The sequence below is a fragment of the Phlebotomus papatasi genome, chromosome 1, assembly GCF_024763615.1.
Source record: "Phlebotomus papatasi isolate M1 chromosome 1, Ppap_2.1, whole genome shotgun sequence".
NCBI classification, from domain to species: Eukaryota; Metazoa; Arthropoda; class Insecta; order Diptera; family Psychodidae; genus Phlebotomus; species Phlebotomus papatasi.
In genome coordinates, this window is record NC_077222.1 from 25,558,685 (window position 1) to 25,579,492 (window position 20,808).

Here is a 20,808-nt window from a genome sequence, read left to right on the forward strand (position 1 = left end):
TGACATTATAATATATTTTTATTGAATGCGGTAGCATAAAATTATCTTATAAAATCCTCTTTAATTGAATTGAAAAGGGCAATTAAATCTAAATGTCTAATGCAGAGAGACCAAAACACAATTTTCATAGATAAATCTAAATAATTTTAGCAGAAACTTTATTTTTATTTATTATTTTATTCTGTGCAGAGTTCATAGCATCAAATTTTGCAAGTGCTTTTGAGACAATGGACTATTCTGAGTAAAATTACCAATTATTCTTGTTATCAAGATTACAATTTGTACTTAATTAACTGCAGTATCATATAATCAGACTGTGTTAATTTACTATTTTTAATTTATTGATATAATAAAGGTTTAAATTTCTTGTTTCCTTTATTTAGGTATAGTCCTAAGGAAACAAGGACTTATACCTAAATAAAGTTGTTCATTTCATCTATAAAAAAAACACAATAAAGTTCTAAGAATAAATAATGTAGGCGTGGCTTTAAAAGTAACGCTCTTTAATAAATAAGATACGTTCCTTATTGGAGTTGGTAAAATAATAAACGCAAAAATTGTTATACTTAAAAAAAATAGATATGAAAAAATGAACTTGATGGGAAGCCCACAAATAGTAGGACTGCCATGGTGTTCAAGAAACCACGCCCCTTACTATCCATAACGAGTTCTATGCAATGTTTTCACCTAAATCTTCTTATTTCTATTTTAATATTCTGTAATCGATCTGAATTTTTAAAAACAAAACAGTTTCGGAAAACTTTCAGTGACATCTAACTAGAACTATACAAATGCTATTTAGAGGCGTGGCTTATTTTTTCTATTGAATACCCAACTTCTGATGGTTCATATACCAGTTAGTATATACTACAATGTTAATTATTTTGAAATTATAAATTAATTGTTCTGTTATTTTAGGTTTTTTAGCAGATCTGAGTACTAATTAGGTATCATAAAAATTTGGCGTGATCTAAAACGGGCGTCAGACGTAAGGTATCTAACCAGACCTAAGGTTTACCTATACGGCTTATCTTTTTTAATTACCTATCAAGCAATATTTTTGGGAAAACTTTGACTTAAGTTTAGATATTTAAAGGCAAATGATTCAACAGAACAATTAACTTTAAACGCCCTGGCTAAATCTCCAGACTGAAACCCTCGTAAAATTATTTGAGCTAAGCTTAACAAACTTAGTACCTACCTACATTTCTTTCAATGCTGTTTCAAGTGATAAAACAGGAGGAACTAGATTTAAATTAGTCAGATAATAAATTTTAATAGTATGATGTTCTAATTTATTTTGAAAGAAATATCGATCGACTCACTATATTAAAGTAATTACAGTTTCATTTTATTTGGTAGCCTAGCTCCGATCTCCCTTACGAATTTAAACAATATGATTAATATTTTAAATTTTATTACTTATTTTCTAGGTTTAGTACATGAATGTACTGAACATATAATCAGAGAGGAGGGTCATAACAATGAACTGTTGTTCACTAATCACAAAGTATTTAAAGTTTTCTTCCAGGACAGAAAACTTGTTAATATTGTACTAAGACTTGTACTAAATTTCTAGGGTAGGTATTTGACAATACATATTTTTCGTGTTTTTTAGAACAAATGAGATGGAAGACAGTTTGCATAATATTGCGTTTCATCAGCACTGATTATAGTCAGTGACTAATATATAAGCGAGACACTTGTTATCCATTTAAGAAATGTAATAAAACATTTAGCACACAAATGTAGGGGAAAGCTCGCTATCTTCGGACGATTTATGCTTTGAACAATTCTTTTTTTTTCAAAGTGTTATAAATGAATGTGGCCCATTATAATATTACATTTTATAGTCCAATGCCCCAAATTTTCAGAAAAGAACTATGGATGAAATCCATTAGGAACATAGAAAAAAATTGAATTGTCCGAAGCTTGAGTCGTAAGAAGGTAGCGCGCTTTCCCCTACTAATCATAAAATAATAATAATAAGGGTATAGTTTACCAAAGGAGAATTAGGTCTTCTTGTGCACAAGATATTCGGGACACCAAGCTCAGTAAAGCTTACTGTATATAATTTAAAAAAAAACAAATGCCAGAAAAATTCCTGGTAATCTAAAAAGGATCCAAAGCTGGGGCATTTATAGAACGATATTGAGGCATTTGTCAATTAATTGCACTAATAACAAAATAACCAGAGTATTAATACACGAAAAAACTCAAATTCATAAGATGTTTTGTATATTATTTCATCCTGAAATTGTAAGTCAGTTCTTTCACAAATAAATCATTTTTTTTTAGTACTAATTAGATGCAAGATGAAAGTTAACATGCTATTTTTTGCATCATCGTAACGATTTAAAATTGTTAGTAGAAAATATGCATCCGAGAATCTGAATAACGTTAACCATTCAAAAGTTATTATGAAATATTTAGTACAGAAATGTACTAAATGTAAAATAAAAAGCGAGAAATAAATTGTTTTTCATTTTCTTTATTGTGAAGGTTTTTTTTCAAAAACTTGTAGCAAATATCTGTGATATATATCTGATAAAATTTTCCATACGATTTTCTTAGTACTATATTATAAATATAAGTGAAATAGAAAGATAAAACATGTCACCAGTAGTGTGAAAAATCGTTAGAGAAAAGAATACACTTAATACGCTTAACCCTATTATTTATTTATAAATTCTTATAAAACTTTAAGTACTTGAATGTACTAAATGTAAAGTCAAAAACAAAAAATAAGTAGTTTTTCATTTTTTATAGTATTTAAAGCCTTCTAAGAGAATAATTTTGTTCACGTATTTGTACTAAATATCTAAAGTAAGTATTTGATGAAACCTCATGAGTTCCTTTAGTACTAATTATGTATTTAAGATTAAGATTATTAGAAAAATAAAACGTGTCACCAGTGTAAAAAAATCTTTTAGAAAAAATATACTTTCGACATGCTTAAAGGAATTACTCATTTAAATTTTTTTAATAAAATATTTAGTACATGAAAGTTCTAAAATTAACATAAATTCGAAGGGTCAAAGCAATGATAGACCTAATATGTTTTCAGTGTTTTTGAGCTTTAAGGAAAGCAGATAAATTAACAATTTCACTTAAACATTTGGTACTAAATTTCCAGTACTTTGGATGAATATAAGTCACATTAAATGCTAATTAGTGATAGATAATATAATGTAGCCCGTCATCAGTACTTAAAATGATTAATAAAAGTTCTCCCAGTTATCCACTCGAAATGCTTAATGTTATTGATCACTTAAAAAATTTAATAGCTCTATAAGTATCATAGTGTGTATTTGTTCTAAATGTTGCTCCTGTAAAGTGTCACTGGAGCAGACAGATTTTAAGTGGTTCTTTGAAAACGAATTTCCCGCTCCATAAGATATCATTTACCCCATTTACTAATGTAAACATGAGAATATTTCAATATTTGATATTATTCGGTTGTGCTTCTCCATTTCCCTATTCCTAGATATTATGCTATGTTATGTACATCAAAAATTCAATTCACACACCATAAAATGATTTATTTAATCCACATGGAATTCACTTTGCATGTGATAATAGTGAAAATAAATCTAGATTTTCACAGATGACACATTGAGTTCACATTATTAATTTTCCACATTAAAATTATTCAAATAATTTTGCGTTGTTAGAACATATGGAGACCATGGTGCGATTGCACTATGTTAGATACTAAAATTTTGGACCAATTTGCAGGAGATGAGATAAAAAACTGACACTTTTTGCCTTAACACAGCTTTTACATTAAATGAGCGGAAATTCATGTTGTAACGAGATGATGGGACTACGGCAAAAAAGCACGATGCAATGATTATGGAAATTGAGCGCGGGAAAATGCGTGGAAATGTTTTTTTCTCGATGGTAGGGAAAAATCGTCAACGATGGGGTTAACCCCAGATGAGAATTTTGGGATTGATGATGAGCCAGAATTTAGGCCACTGACACCAAACGACGGATGAGTTTGATGCGCGTGTCAGGGAAATTTATGAAATTTTTCGCTTAAAGCCATCCCTCTAGAAAAATGCGTATTAGTTGGCATTCAATGAGCAATTAGTGGTTTTTATTCCTCATCTGAACATAATGAAAAAGCCACAAGAAAAAATAAAATTCCATATTTTTTTTTACATTCTACAATATTTTCCATATGAAATACTTTTGGTGCCAAAGTGTCGCCGAAAGATTAAAAATAACATACCCGCAACATGTGACGCTATTCAATCTCCTTCAATATCCACTCTCTCACTCTTCTTCAAAAGAATTCTACACTCAGAATTTTTCTCAAGAATTTATTTATAGTCTAAGAGACTGAGTTGAATGTAAGATGAATCTCTGTAAAATGGGAAAACTTGTTAAATATGCTATATTTTGGCACTGACTGAGAGAAAGTTTCTTATGTACAGAAAACTTTTCCACCTAACTTTTTTTTTACACTGGGCTGTTTTTATACCGGAACTGGGAGCTTTACTCTCATTATGTTATAGCTGTTATAGTAAATCGAATGTAGTATTTGTGTAAATACTTGAAAGTCAAAAAATATGTGTTTTGCAGTTTTGGGAAAAATATTATGGTATCACTGGTAATTGGTGAACTTTTGCTTAAACTCAAAATTTAAAATGTTTCCCAGTACAAGTTTAATGAAAATAGTTTTATGTTTATGTTCTGTTTTCAAATGAAATAGTATAAGCGGGAAATAGAGGTTGATTTTAAAATAAACTCTGTAGCAATAACCCTGCAAGGTTTTTTAAAACCGTAATAGATAAACATTCAAATCAACATAAAATTTGCATATAAGCTCATACTATGTATTTGTTTCTAGGGCAATTTGCTAAAAATCGGACCTCAAAGTCGGACTATGAAAAGTGGTTTTTGCCAGTTATTTATTAGGTGTCCTAAATTTTACCCTCTAGGGTAAGTTAGGGTAATTCAGAATATGTCTAATTCGGAATTTTGAGATTTCTTCATTATTTTAAGTAGCAAAAGAAAAAAAAAATAAAGAAGTAATCGCGAGTGTAAAGAATACTTCTTCGTAGTTTTCCTTTCCCCTTTGTCTATCTGAAATACTAAAGAAATCTTAAAATTTTGAACTGGACATGATTCTGAAATAATCCATTTTACCTTTGCTTGATTTTTACTTTATTAATGAATTTAAATATGTTATCATTTCTTTTATTTTATGTTTTTCTTCTTTATTTTAGATATAACAATTTTAGGAAAAAAATGGAAAGGCAAATATTTAAGATACAGCTAAACTATATATATTTGTGAGCTGAAGTCGCCCTGCACTGTCCAACTTTCGGATTTTATGACTTTTGGAAAATTATTCTAGGGGGAAGTGGGGCACCTTTGAAATTGGGATTATTTTTAATCTATTTTTAAATAAAATTGGGCTTTATCGTGATATAATTTGGTTGCACACATAGATTGAGAAGTTATATCACGTTAAGATATGGGTCATTTCCACTTAAACATCGAAAAAAAAATCCCAATTTCAAAGGTGCCCCATTTTTAAAGGTGCACCACTTCCTCCTATGTCTCCTTTTAAAAAATTGATACCTTTCAACCCTATGAGAAATTTCCTTAATATATTATATTTTATTCAAATGGTTCTATGATTCCTCTCAAAACAGAGGTGACATGATAAATGTCGATTCTAAAAAATTAAATTGATAGTTGTACTTTCCGTACTTAATATGAATATTTAACAACAGTCGGTTCGATCAATTGTTAAATAATGTTTAAAAATAAGTAATTCTCTTAATCTAATAAATAAAGAATTATTGATACTCGTATTATCGCTTCGAAAGCATCGAAAAGTTAAAATTCCACTCCAGCTTTATTAATTTTCGATGAGAGTGGTTATTTGTAATTCAGCATCAGATGTGTAACATAAACACTAGAAGAAAGAACAGAGATGGAAAAGTGTCCTAGGTCCCAGCTTTGCTCGAACTCCCGAGATATTGGGGGACTTTTTGCATGACCGTTTGGTGCTTCCTGGTCTACTAATTGATTCATAAATCACAAAAGCATTTCGAAATGAAAAATTGGTAAAAAAATCGTCATTCCATAATGTTCTGACATAGGGAAACCTGGGGCACCACCAAACACGGGGTAGCACCAAACACTAATTTTTATTTCTAAACTACTAGGACTATCTCGATCATTTCTTCAGTGGACAAGCATCCCTATAATGCCTAAAAATGTCTATGAAGTCGAATATCCTATTAAAAAATTGCAGTGTTTGGTGCTACCCCGTGTTTGGTGGTGCCTAAGTTTCCCCTAAATTAGAAGAATACAAACAGAAAAATGTAAATACAAGAAAGATAAGTAAATTACGGATTCTTAACTAACTCATTACTAACTTCAAGATCTTTCCAGAACATAAAAGTTTAACGAAACCGGTGGAGAGATAGGTCCTCTACTAAACTGGTTAAACTTCTTCAGTAAATGAGCATCAGTCAGCGTGGACGATTAATCCTCATGGAGTGAAAAATGGGTGGCATCTTCAATTCTCCAATTTCTCTCTATAAATTTTTAATTATTATTTAGGTAATCCCCCATTAGGGCTTACAATCCTCTCGTTCAATAATAACCTTTCCGATTTGAGAACTCTCTCCGGTTCAGATTTTTTCTATTGATTCGAAGGTATATCAGAGAGGACTTATCTAAAACCCCGTTGAAAGTTCAAACGTTTAAACTGACAAGTTCCACAAAATTGAGTAAGCTCATGAAAAGGACATTTCTTTGAATGAAATTGGATTGCGATCTTGCAACACTGTTATAACGTTATAAGCATTTGAAACTCATGCAAGGTTGACATTATCAATGATCCGAGCATAACTCGAAAGGGATTTCTGTTACGACTGCACTCTTCTCATGCCTGCATTTGGACGAGCTATATATTTTTTCATTTTATTTTTGTGTTTTGTAACTTCTTATTATTTATTCGAGGGAATGCGATTTGTTGGCGATTGATGTTTCAAGAATACCGAATTTATAAATTGCGGAACAAACAGCGCTAAAGCGATGAGTACGTGAATTTGCACTTTAGCCTTCCAATAGATTTTCGAATAAGTTTGGTTTGGCTTTGAAGTGGCTTCGTCTCTTCAAAAAAATATTACTGAACAGAGCCGTACTGTTCCTTTTCACAGTGTAGTCATTTAGGAAAAAAAAAACCTTTCACAAATAGTAATGGATGCATGAACTTCTTTCCCAATTATCCTTTTAAAGATCGCGGATGACTACGTCACTTTATAAAACAAGAACAGGTTTTTGTCTATGCATGTTCTTATTAAAGTAGATCGCTTTTGCTTTATGATTGGCCCTATTAATAAGATGATAAAGGGAAGCCACGCCCCTGCAAGATCATTATTTGGAAATTCATTGTATAGTTGTAGATGGGACTTTTACGAACTTTAGAGCGGAAGGAAGAGACCAGGTCTTGGGCCAGCGACATTCAGAAGACATAGGGTTTTCTTCAAACTTAATGATTTATTGGACTTGAAATTGGGCTCGTGGGTGAAGACTATAGGGCAAACACTTGGCTTCTTTAGAGCTATTTCTTCCGCAATGACGTTCGGCTCCCTTGTGCAACGGTATTCTCTCATGCTAGGTCGTCGACAATCGGTCTTTTTATCCGCCAGACGTGGGGTTCTCAATTCGCTGGTATTACGCCACGAATCCAATGACGATAAGCGACGTCAAATCAGACGGGATAAGACTCCCATTATAAAATATAAAATTATTAGCCACGCCTTCTTGAAAGATAAGCCCACTTCTATGCATTGTTTGAATCAAAATGTTTTATTTATTATCCATTTATTATGTACGATTTCCACCCAATTAGAGGGTTATGGAGATCATACAGAATCCAGAGGAAAAACAATAATTTCTTTCCTTTGTCATATTGAGGGTCGTGGGCTATTTTACATAGGTGAGAGTCATCGGGCTCTTCCGTCATTGCTTTTGCCATAAAGGTCTCGTAAGATGGGAAATGAGTTGTTTTTCACTTATTATTTTTACCAAAGTACATACCGTAGGTGCGAATGACTTTGCACCCCTATTTTCCATAAGGTTTTCTTTAATTCTAGCTCTTAAGGATGGGATTTACAGATTGAACGTAGTAGAACGGATTGCTGAAGACTACCCTCAATTATCAGTATGAAAGAAAAGCTTATGAATACTAGTGATGCAAAGTCACCCGCATCTATGGTACTAAAGTGTTTAAAACATAAAAATCTGTAAAATTTGGTAGTTTAAATTGATACGCTCTGAATGTAAAATATATCATATAAGAAGTGGGCAGAAAATTTAATTATTCTTTAAATTCTTTGCTAGCATTAATTAAAACCTTTGACATTTGAAGAGGTTCATGAAGGTTACCGGTGATAAAAGTACTCGTATGCATAAAACTCCTACTTTCCCCTATTTGCATAAATCATTCGTAGGATTAGTAGAGTGAGATCATCTACTGAGAAACCCTGAGTATTGCTTTAAATAAAAATTTGTATCTTAAAGAAGATTATGTTGATTACGTGGCTTGTTCAAAGCTTGGTGTTTTCTTATAAAAATTTCCATCTCAGTGTTTATTTTCTCCAAAATCCTCAAGTATTTTGCATTTTTGAAATTCTTTGAGAGTCCCAATCACTATGGTATCCTCATATAAACACATATGGAACTGCCTTTGACTAAGTTCGAAGGAGGATCATGGTAACAACATAAACATTTATGTACCGTAATCACAGTTCAATGATGGTAAATACATTTCGGTGTTTTCAGAACGCAAATGCCTTGAGGTTCCACTATAAATAGGATACACCTCAAAAACCCACACACACAGAATTAATTTTCTACCTCTGCATCTTTTTTGCTACTATCCCATCTTATTTAGAGTTTATTGCTCAAGATCATTTACATAAAAGTTAAACATGAGCGTGTGCAAGAGAGTAAACGAATAGAATTAACTAAAATAGATTTTCTTATACTTGGTAGATTTTGCCGCATGCACATGCTTTCACTCGGAAAGAGGAAAATTGTGAAAAGTCTTGGGGAATGGGGAGATAAGTTGAGATGGGGACTGTAGGATCTCAAGATGCATGTAGCATTTTATTCAACCACAAATTCCTTTAAAACTAGCATGTTTTTTCATCATGAAAATTTGTAGTGCTTAGTGCTGAAAGTGCAGAAATACTAATATCCATTTCATTGTACATCACTCTGACGTGGAATTGAACCAGTTGTGAACGTAAATATTAGGGGAAGTTGTGGCAGTTTTGGGGAGAAGCGGATTAATCTTTTGCAATAACATCTACCTTATTTGGAAGGGATGTACTAAAGCCTTAAAATTATTAAATTCAAGTATTTACCTTACCACAAATTGGTTATGCAATTATGCCATGAAACTGTTTCCACCCTCCCCTACATATCTTCATACTTATATCTGTTTACGTCTAATTTATCCAATACATATTTTTATCTAATAATTTTCATATATTTCTTTTCATTTAAATCTGTATGGCGATAAAATATTTCAGCACCTATCAAAGGGTAGTATTCGATTTATCACTGTCAATGGTACATCAGCTCACAATATTGAGAATAGGCGCTAGGGGGGGGTGGGGCTACTTTGAGCTGTGGGGCTGGATTGTTATATGACTTTTTCGCTTATTTCTAAATCAAGTTGGTTCTCACAATTAATTTATTTAGATCCACAATTGTTTTGTCTATTCAAATTACATCATTTTAAAACACAGTTTTCTTGAGAAATATGCGAAAATATCGTATAACAATGTAGCCCCACAGCTCAAAGTAGCCCTATTTCCCCCTATATGATTTTTTATCCCAAGTTTGTGCAATGCTTCAGTATTACATACGCAGAAAAATACAATACAATAACAGGAAAATACCAGAAAAACCAAAGTATTTATTATTAAATAATAATCATTTAAAATTTAAAAAAAAATTAAATAATCGATATGAACTGATCTGAAAATTACTCTAAACATCATGACCTCCGGAATAAAATTGCTTATTGGTTCATAGTCTGTTCAATACCAGCTCACAATCAATTGGAACTGCTTCAGAATTGTTAAAAATTACAAAACCTTTTCAAGGAGCCCAAACACGACCCGCTTTGGTTGAAAAATATGTTCCATAAAGCCTTTCTAACTTTTGACCTTGAAAAATCGGTACTAGAAATAGTTCAACCGGTTCAACGATATTTTCGTATAAGGTTGAAATGTTCGCCTAGGCAACCTCTAAAATATGTCCAAAATATAGAGGCGTTTTAGTCACTCTCAAGTCATTAATATATAAATTCAAATAGTATTCAAATAGTTAGTTAAATACAGTGGGACCTCGATAGAGTCAACTAATTATTTTCAAGCCTGTTGAATCCATTGGATTCGGTGACTCTATCGGAGTCCGAAAAAAATCAATTAAAATGTGAAATTTTGATATAAAGGGTTATTTTAGATAATTGATAAATTCAACACAATAAGGGAAAGTAATCTCCCTTCGAAAGTTCGTGCCTTCGAATAATGTGAATTTCTTTTGTTTTTCGTAAGAGATTTACACTGAATTATCACGGAATCATCAACAATTGATGATCAGCCAAATAATATTTAATAGAAATGTGTAAGTCTCTTCGGAAAATTAAAAGAAAATTCATATTATTCGAAGGCATGAACGTTCGATGGGAGAGTAGGGGAAAGTACTCTCCCTTCGAACGTTCATGCCTTCGAATAATGTGAATTTCTCTCACTTTTCCTAAGAGATTTCCACATGATTGTCACATAATTATCAATAATTAATAATAAGCTAACTAATATTTAATAGAAATGTTTAAGGCTCTTAAGAAAACTTAAAGAAAATTAACATTATTCGAAGGCATGAACGTTCGAAGGGAGAGTACTTTCCCCTACTAGTTTTACCATAGTACTTTCCCCTAGTAGAATATTTTGTTTAATTAACCCATAAATTCTACACCCTTTGATCCACAAAAGTCGTATGTTTGGGCAAAAGTTGAAGATTAAGGAAGGATTTCACAGAATGTTTTTAGTATTAGTAAGTATCTTCAGTGAAAATTACTATCCATGTAATAATATTGGAGGTCCATCCACGATGTTAAGATAAGGAAATGGTGTCTTAAAGATTTCTTTTTTAACTTTTTTAGAAGAGGTCCGGTAGATATTTAATTGTTGAAAATTCTGATGCAATTAACGTTTTTAATTATAATTTATTTTAAACTTTTATTGTATAAAAGAAAAGATTGATAGTTGTTCTTTTCGTTATGACATAACTATTGCTTTAAGCTTCACAAAAAGAGCAATAAAACCAAATTTTCTCATTTTCTTCTTGTTCTGAAATATGGGCGCTAAATGGTTAGAGATATCTACTTGGAGTCTTCAGATGACCCCCTAATAAGTCAACCTGGGGGTTATTATTATGACCCTCATTTCCTCCCTAACCCTCCCGCTTTAGCGCCAAAATAGTTTTTTATTGTGATTGAAGGAAATCACTTCATACGGGATCATAGGGCTTAATCAAAAAATCTTGAGACAAGAGAGAAAAGACAAGAGAACTTTCAATCGGTCAAAACGCTTAAAATCACGAAAAGAAAATTATTTTGTCGAAAATTGATTACTCGGTTAATATACGAATTTTATCATATTGTTTTTCTTGTGTCAAAAACGTTACATACATCAAAATACACCAAATATATCAAGATACACCAAAACACTGATTTTAATTCTGAAAAAGTCATACAATATAATTAGTTCAATAGTAAAGGAAAAGTTGACTCTATCGGAGTCCGTAGAGTAAAAAAAAGCTGTTGACTCTATTGGAGATTGACTCTATCGGAGGTTGACTCTATCGAGGTCCCACTATACTTATTATTTATTACTTATAAACTATTACCTATTACTTATTATTTATTACTTATATTTTAAAATGCATAAGTTTTCGTATTAATAATGCATTGCACATTTATTAAAATTTTTAAATTTTTAAAAGGAATGGAAAATATCTAATTTAACTCCCCCACTACTAGGAGTATAAAGTGTTTTCTAAAAGTTTTACGAAAGAAAAATTATCCCCCAGCTATTTATTCAAGAACTTTTTCGAGCTTCTCTTATATCAGTTTACATGTAAATAGTAAACGTTTATATCTAAACGTCCCATATATGAGATTACCTTTTCACATAAAAACCTTATTTTTGTATTTATTTCAGTATTGCAACTTGCATATCTACTTATTTAAATAATTGCATTATCTTTGCTTTTGTGGATTAAATCATCCATAAGCTTTCCTAAAACCCCTACAACTTTATGTACGTTAACAGAGACCTTTAATCCTTCAGTAAATTGTGTTCCACATTCCATAAGCAACTCGTTAAATAAAAATGCTTCTGATTTTGTACATGGCACTCAAAAGACCATAAAAGTGTTCAAGAGTGGGTTTAAAAGTGTATTAAAAGTACAATTTAAGAACGATTAAAAAGTCAATTTTATTTTTTTGTAAGTTGGGATATTTTAGATTTGAATTTCAACGCTGCTTTCAGCTAGATTATGTACTTACTAAATTATTTAAATGAGCGTTGCAAAAGAATATTAAAGTTTTGCCTAATTACAGTATTATAGCTTTGAACGCTTAAACCCTACACTAGTACGCGTAATAATTTGAAGTTAGTAATAATACTTGAAAAGAAGCAAAACTGGGCGAAATGGTTGCACTGTGCTTTTTCTTTGAACTCTTTGTTGTAATTTAAAATCTTTAGTTTTATAAATAATCTGCATAGGGGAAGGCTTTAAAAGCTTCGCATATTTTCTGGCTTCAAATATTTCATATCTTTCCATGTTCCCTTAGTGAATCTGACCTAGTAGTAATACATTTTAATAGTTTATCCTAAGACATGAAATTTCGAAAAAAAATTAGATCCGATTCATTAAAAGAACATGGGAAAGATATGAAGTGTACGAAAAGAGAATATGTGCGAATCTTGAAAGCCTTTTCCTGCGACATCTCTCCTTTTTACCAATGCATCTCGAACGATATTATAACATCGTCAAATTTTTGTGACCGACGAACAAAATTAGAAAAATCATGAACTTGGAACACCTTAAATGAAAAATGATGCCCGTCCTTAATCTTTAATGATAATTAAGACTTAGAGGAAAACTAATACAATATGTAGATTTAGGGTAGAGTTAGCCCTTTTCGCCATGTAAGCACTTTTTCGCCACCTAATGTAAAACAACTAATTTAAGGCATTTAAGAATAAGTAGCATTTTAACATTCATAATATGTTCTGTTCTAATATCCCAATACGTTATTACGTCTCTTAATTAATTGAAATTCGTTTTAAAACAGGTAGCGAAAAGTACTGAAACAAGAACAATTGGGGAAAATGCATATTTTGCAATGAGATTCTCTAAAATTCTCGAGACGTATCCTAGATATATAGATAGATATTGCTTCAAAGTATCTTTATACAAAAATTAATTTTAGTCTGACAAAAATATCGCACCTTACGAGGCCCCTAAAGCTTAATGGTGGCGAAAAGTACTGACTCTACCCTATTTATTAATAAACTACATTGCCGGTGGTAACCAAAATGGCCGGAAGCCGAAATTCCGAAAACCAAAATACTTAATGGTTAAAATCCTGAAAAGGTCGAAATCAAACAGAGTTGATTCAAGAGAAATCAAACAGAGTTCGGTTGTAATCCTGGTCGTAGAACACTTTCACAAATTCGGGATTTTGGTTTTCAGAATTTAGGCATTCAGGTTTTTTACAGGGTTTCTCTAGTTCTGAGTCTCTGAACAGATTATCTGAAACGAGAAAAAGAAAATAAAGACTCAAAAAGATTCTTAAAAAAAATGGTACACTATTTGTCTTCCTGGGTTGGAGCGGTAACTTTGCTAATTACATTTGCTTTGTGCCTACATTCATTGTAATCGCCCTGTCGTTTACAATGAATGCAGACACAAAGCGAATGATGTTGGCCCAATTTCTGAGCCGAAATTTTGGTTTTCGGAATTTTGGTGTTCGAAATTTTATTCGGGACCTATCCCTTCGTCTTTTATGTTTTCTGTGTTTGGACAGGTTATCTGAAACAAGAAAAAATACAGAATGAAAAAACGTGGAACACTTTAAATTAACTGTTGAAGACGGCTTTAGGCTTCGCACACACTCTACCTTCGAACACTCCATAGCTTTTCCACATTCCTTTTTTGAAACTGACCTATTTTTTTCAAGAAATGTATTACTTAAGACTAGGTATAAGAATATATTGCGATAGATCAAACTCATTAAAGTAATATAGGAAAAATATGAAGTGTTCGAAACCAAGGTATGTGTGAAGCCTCTGAATCCAAATCCTGATGCTGATCCTGATACTGATCCAGAAGAGATGTTGCCCTGTTTAATTTCTCCTTGAACCGTTTTGCACAGCTATCTCCTTGTTCTTGGTTAGGTTATTTGAAATGAAAGCCATAAATACAAAAAACAAAACTGTCAGAAAATACTCCAGCTATTACCACACTTTCCAACTCCCAATCAGTTAGTATTTTTAACGATTTTAAAATCCATATAAAAAAAAAACATGGCTTGCGAATTGATGCGAAAAATGAGTATACGGTGTGTACAAAAATATTGGGAAAATTTTAACGAAAATCCATTGTTGTCTGAGCCGGTATGTAGATATGCATGTAGAGCATAATTAACAAAATTCTGTTTTAATTAACAAAACAGATTTATTAGTAGAGAAGAGCTGACATGTTTGAGATACGTTTTTATTAAAGCAATATTTCCAAAACTCGAAAAACTATCTTGAAATTTTGTATACTGACTGACGTTTAGCAAACTCATCAGCATAGACTTTATTAAAATAACTCGACTAGTGTTTTTTCACATTTATTTAAATAATCAATGATTAATTCACCGCGTTTCAAATTACCCGCGTCTGGAATATCCAGGCTTTGCCCTATACGAATGGAAAAATATAGATGCGTGAATATGAAAGAAGCACACCTAAGAGAAAATAAAATGATTTTTTTCCGCTTCGTTAAGATTGGTTATTTTACTGCTATAGGCGGACATTAGTTCATATACGATAATATCGCTGAATCGTTCCTAATAACTAATTTTCAAGGTAAAAGGTTCAAAAGGCTCTAGAAACTGCATTTCTTCATCAAATAGTATCATATTTGTGCTCATTGGAAAGGTCTTGAAAATTTGGACAAGCCTAAACCTATTCTAATCCGGTAATTTCTAAACGGTAATTAATCGGGGCATTGTATAAATGAGCAGTAAAAAGTTAAAATTGATTAATAATAAAAAAATTGAAACAGTTATACTATTGTCCAAATTTTGGCAAAGGGAAAATAAAGGGCTTTTTATTCTATCTGCAACAATTTTAAATGTTAAATATATCGACGCTTCCATTCCATACTATGCTATCTCAGAATGACAACATTTCAGGAGAGCCATTTGAAGTTGGTGATTTCCTATACGACCTGTGTAATTTGTTTTTCAAAAAAAATGGAATATCTCGTTACCCGGACGTCGGATGACCACCAATTTTTCACCAGTTGTAGATCTCGGTCCCAGGAATAACATATCTCTCGGAGTAATAAAAGGCTAAGTCGACGTAGCATAGTATGGAATGGAGCCGTCGATATAAATTAGGTCCATTTTTGTAAAGATTTAATTTCCTTACTGACCATAATTAGATCTTTTACTGCTCATTTTTAACATTTTACTGACCATTTTGAATTTTTTACTGCTCGTTTGTTTTCTTGCCATTAATCGATTCATAACCGAAAATTAATTTTTATTTGAAATCCCATTATATTGTTCTTAAGATATTTTGGGCAATGTTTAGAGTGATTTACAAATCGGTTCACATCTGTTGTGAATTAGTAATGCCCCGTGTCATAACCGGTAACTAATTTGTATCCGAAAACCAATTTTATTGCTTCTACTTCTAAGCTATTTTATGGGACCTCTTGAGTGATTCATTAATCTGTACAAATCGGTTGAGAACTGGTAAACGGTAATAGATGCGAAAATATTTTTGACAATTTCGAGCATTTCGCCAAGCCTAGGATGCTTTACCATACCTTTATTTATCTTGTTTTTTTATTTTATGTTTTTTTTTAGTTCAGGAAAAGAACAGAAAAGGCGATATTTCCCGGTAATTTTCGTAAAGGTTATGACTCTCATCTATACATTACGTTAAATACTTATTAAAAGTCTTTCTTTGATTATAAAATAATAGCTTTTGCTTTTCAGAATTGTCAAAAAAAATTTTAATCGTAAGAAAACTAATAACTTTTGATGGAAAATTAAAATAATTGATTTTCTTGTCCAGTTTTAACCCTCTAACGGGTAAGATCGCCTGGAGGCGGGGTCTTCACAAAAATCACATTTACAGCGACGATAAATGTTTTATTTATTTAAAAGTGCTATAGTGTTCTCGGTAATACAGTGGTGGAAATTTAAATAGGTATTTTTTCAAAGGGGGTGGTGTGGGTGTGGGGTTGGTCCAACAAACCTAGTTTTATTATGCCAAGTAAAGGTCTGCCCAAGGATCATTTTTATCATAGTGACCCGCACTCACTCTTCTGCGTGCGTGAACACCAATCGATAATTCGAATTTATGGTACAAATAGGGGGGAAATTTGAATAGGTATTTTTATTTTTTAATATTACTAGAACCGTTCTTTTATAAGAAATTGTTTATATTGATAATAAAATGATCAAAGTCTTTTCCTTCAAATTAAAGCCTTCAACAGTAAGAAAATTTTATTTAATAACTAGAATTTTTGATTGATAGAGGCCATACGATTTTAAGTAATAAAATCGTTCTAATAAAGGGCTTTAAGGAGCTTGGCTTAACAATACTTGCTATTACGTAGAGGATGAGTAATTCAGGAAACATTATTTGCCAATTCGTCAATAAAAAGGACTCCCAGGGACGAAAGTAAGGTACTTTTAATGGTAATACCATGTTTTATTGTAAGGATTTAGCACAAATTTCTTATAAAACAGTGAGTTTTGCTTATTAAACTTTTCAGAAAACTTTTCAGAAACTTTCCATAAAAATACCGATTTAAAGTTGTCTGACTAAAATAAATTTATTTTTTACTGAAAGATATGTCATTCTACTTTGTATATTTTATTTAAGAAATTTGAAAAAACTAAAAATGTGAATTTTAGAAGCTAGAAGAGTTTCAAAAAAATTTTATATTTTCTCACCTAGCGCCTAAACTAAAAGAGATAATGAAGAATGGATGGTTTTTTCGACTTTATTGGATCATAATTATCCTAGAAAACATTGTTTTAGAACTTTTTTTTCGCATATTAAAGAAAACACCGTTAGGTTAAGGTAGGTATCTGACTTTTCTAATTGATTGATGCGACTTTCAGTGCTGGGCTAATTTCCAAATTTTATCCTATAAGACTGTCATTTTCCCATTGTGTTTTGTTTTCAGTTTATAACTTTAACTTTATGGTTTAAGTTTCAGTCAATAGAGGGTTAAAAATTGCACACTTATTGGGTTGAGTCAAGCATCATTTGTTAACCATTAGCGCTCAATTGAGGCAAAATAACATCATCTCCTACATCCTTTAGCCAAAATGTCCCTAATAATGTTGTCATACATGACACTAAATAATAAATTAAATGGCAAATTGTCCTCTCTGTCCTTTGCAGTTCCCACCCGACTTGTGTGGGCAGCCGTGGATCATGATGCCGAATTGCCCTGTGACGTAACACCATCAACACTCCGGGATTCCGCGAAGCTTGTGTTGTGGTTTAAGGACTCAACCGGGATTCCCATCTATAGGTAATGTATGTCAGTGGTGCATTTGATTACCGCCCTGTGAATACTCAATGAGATGCAGATGATTTTGAACCTTCCTGCATTAATCATTTTGATGTTTGTTTATGGAGAGCAAATTTATGCGCAATACTCTCGATGGTTTTAATTTAACCCACTACAATGAAAGCAAAAAAAGCCATGGTTTATATTTTTTTTTAGCCGACATCCCAGAACTTTACTTGATTATGTACAAATTCTACTAAATAAATAATCACAGTGATGAATTAACATTCCACGAGATATTTCAAAGGGAAAATATTTCATTTGCTATCTCATAGAACTCAGATAAATAACTAGACTACCCAGACCTAAAGTTTCTCTGTGTTTGAAAGAAAATAAATATCTCAAATGCAAACTTTAATGAATATTTTGTGTTTGATTTACTATAAGTTTTCAGACTACTTTACGCATTTAAGTAAAGAGGTCTGTTTAAATTGGCAATTCAAATTTAATATAATCTTGAATTCAAAATGTTTGTACGTTACGTTACTTCCCCAATTTACCTTTCATTACTTGTTTAGTTTGTAAAAAGAAATACATATATTTACCTTCTTTATTTAATTTAATTCACTTCAATTAAAATCCAACATTATTTAAAAATATTTCTTTACAACATACCGACATTGGAAAATTTAATATTTCATTTTATATAATATTTTTAAATTTATTTTTATCAAAAACACTCGCTAAATTAGTAGAGGAAAGTGGCCTGCCTTTGAATATTTCAATTTTTCTTTTATTTTCCAGAGCAAAAACTCTATTCTCTAAACTATAGTCAATACAACTAACTATTTTCTATTAACTACCGATTACCAAAATAAAATTTTTGCTTTGAGAAATAAGACAAAAAAATTAATGTTCAAATGCAGCTGCATTCAAAGGCAGATCACTTTCCCCTAATAAAACCCACGATTTTCGAAAAATAAAAAAAAGCAATTTAATTATAGGGGAAATATTTCAGGCTTCGCACATACATTGGCTTCGAATATTTCGTATAAATAAATAAAAAGATAAAAGAAATATATTATCAAAAAGAAAATCTCTGTGATTTGAAGAGAACTTTAAACAGTTGAGAAAAGTAAATCTGTGACCTCAAAAAAAATTAAACAAGTAGCGAATCATATTATCAGACTGCATTTTAATCTACTTTTGACCCATTTAGAGGAAATATCGCTTTAGGCGAGAAAGCACATTCCAATAAATAGTCAGAATTTTCCAACCATGTTCCTTTGACATCCTGTTCATTCTTTTTCCCGCAGAGAATACAACATCCTGGAAATCTGTTATGAAAGTGAACACAATGCAGAAAAATGTTCAGATTAATGAGATTCTGTGATTAAATTTTTTTTTACCAATGGTGTAGATAGGTGGAAAATTACATAAAAAATACTATAACCTCAGAAAAAGTACAGTGAAAATTCATGGAAAGAAAAACACATTTACTATTGATATGTTTTCCAAAGCGGAAAAAGTCTAACATTCCCTGTTGAAAAAACAATAAAGCGCCATGGAAAAAGTGTTCCATCCTTTAATAATGCTTAAAAATGTGAAGTTTTTTCAGTAACCCTCGAGGTGTTTACTATTCTACATCCCGGTAAAATCCAAACCTGAGTGGACTATGCACAAAGGGAAAAGATTTGTTGAAATAACTAAATTTAAGATTCCCTAGAGAGCAAATAAAGTTTTGACAGTAGGGGAGACCGGAGATATTTAGGACACTTTTTCATGTTTCGGTTTTGAAGCTATTTTTTTCAAAGAGTAAAGAAACTGTTTTGGAATTTTTTATTGTCCATTAGTAGGAATTTATTTCAATAAAAGGATTCGATAGAATTCATGAAATAGTGCTTTTTAGGAGAAGAAAAAATGTTTAAACTGTAGTTCTATTCTTAATATCCCCGAAACGGGGTACCTTGGGACAAGTAAGGGGATGATCAGGACGCAATTTTTTTCTAACATAATTTGGTATTTCTGGCGAGAAGGAGCTTCAGCCCGGTTCAAGTACTTCCTAGGGAACAATCATATCCATAGATTACACTCTAAGTCCCCTAAGTCGTCTTCCCAGAGACGTTTGTCCAATGGCATGCATCATCCGGAAAACTTTGTGATCTTTCTGGTAGTTTACAAACTTCACATCACTTTCATTAAAGCTGCTGTAACAGCCGTCTCCGACAAAAGACACTTCTTACGTTTTCAATATATTCCGCATATTTAGACACTAAAAAACAATGTAAAATTACTATTTTTACTTTTATTTCTACAGGTAAACGATATGCGCTCTACCTATGATTTTTTCGAAATTCTGTGTCCCATTCATCACCTTCCAAGCGATCTAAAAATCCCCGTGTGCAGTCTTGGTACTTAAAATGTTTAAATTAAAAAAGGAGCATGATCTCTACAAAATGTATAAATATATTTTCCCAAAATTCTCTAAAAGATAATAATAAAGCAAGAAATTCATCATTTCTAGTTACTACTGAATACAAAGAGTAAAAACCGAGGCACCAAACATATACATATATTATATACTAATTTGATCAATTTTTGAGGAATTATTTGTAAAATATAAATAATAAAACTAATACTTTTAATCAAGATACATTTTAATACTCTTTATCATTGCGTATTGCTTTAATTCCATTTAATTTGATAATCAATGAAAAAAACGCCTTGTCTCAAATTACCCCTGTTCTAAATATCCCTGGTTTCCTATACATTTAAACTGCTTAAACCTTTTAGAATTAAAATTGTATTAAAATTAAAAATTCATATTTTACAAAAAGCTTCAACTTTATGAATGTTTCAAAAAAATGATCAATCTGTTTTCAGTAATATTATGTTAACTTTTAATAACAAAAAATCAAATGTAATTATAGCCACATC

General features: G+C 31.5%; 1 protein-coding gene across 1 annotated transcript in view; it reads left to right on the forward strand.

Annotated features, from left to right (window-relative positions):
• The window catches only part of LOC129798320 (hemicentin-2), a 127,857-nt gene that overhangs the window by 33,030 nt on the left and 74,019 nt on the right, over positions 1-20,808 (forward strand). The window contains exon 2 of the mRNA XM_055841427.1: positions 17,760-17,892. Coding sequence (XP_055697402.1) covers positions 17,760-17,892 — 133 coding nt within the window. The remainder of the gene's footprint in view (positions 1-17,759; positions 17,893-20,808) is intronic.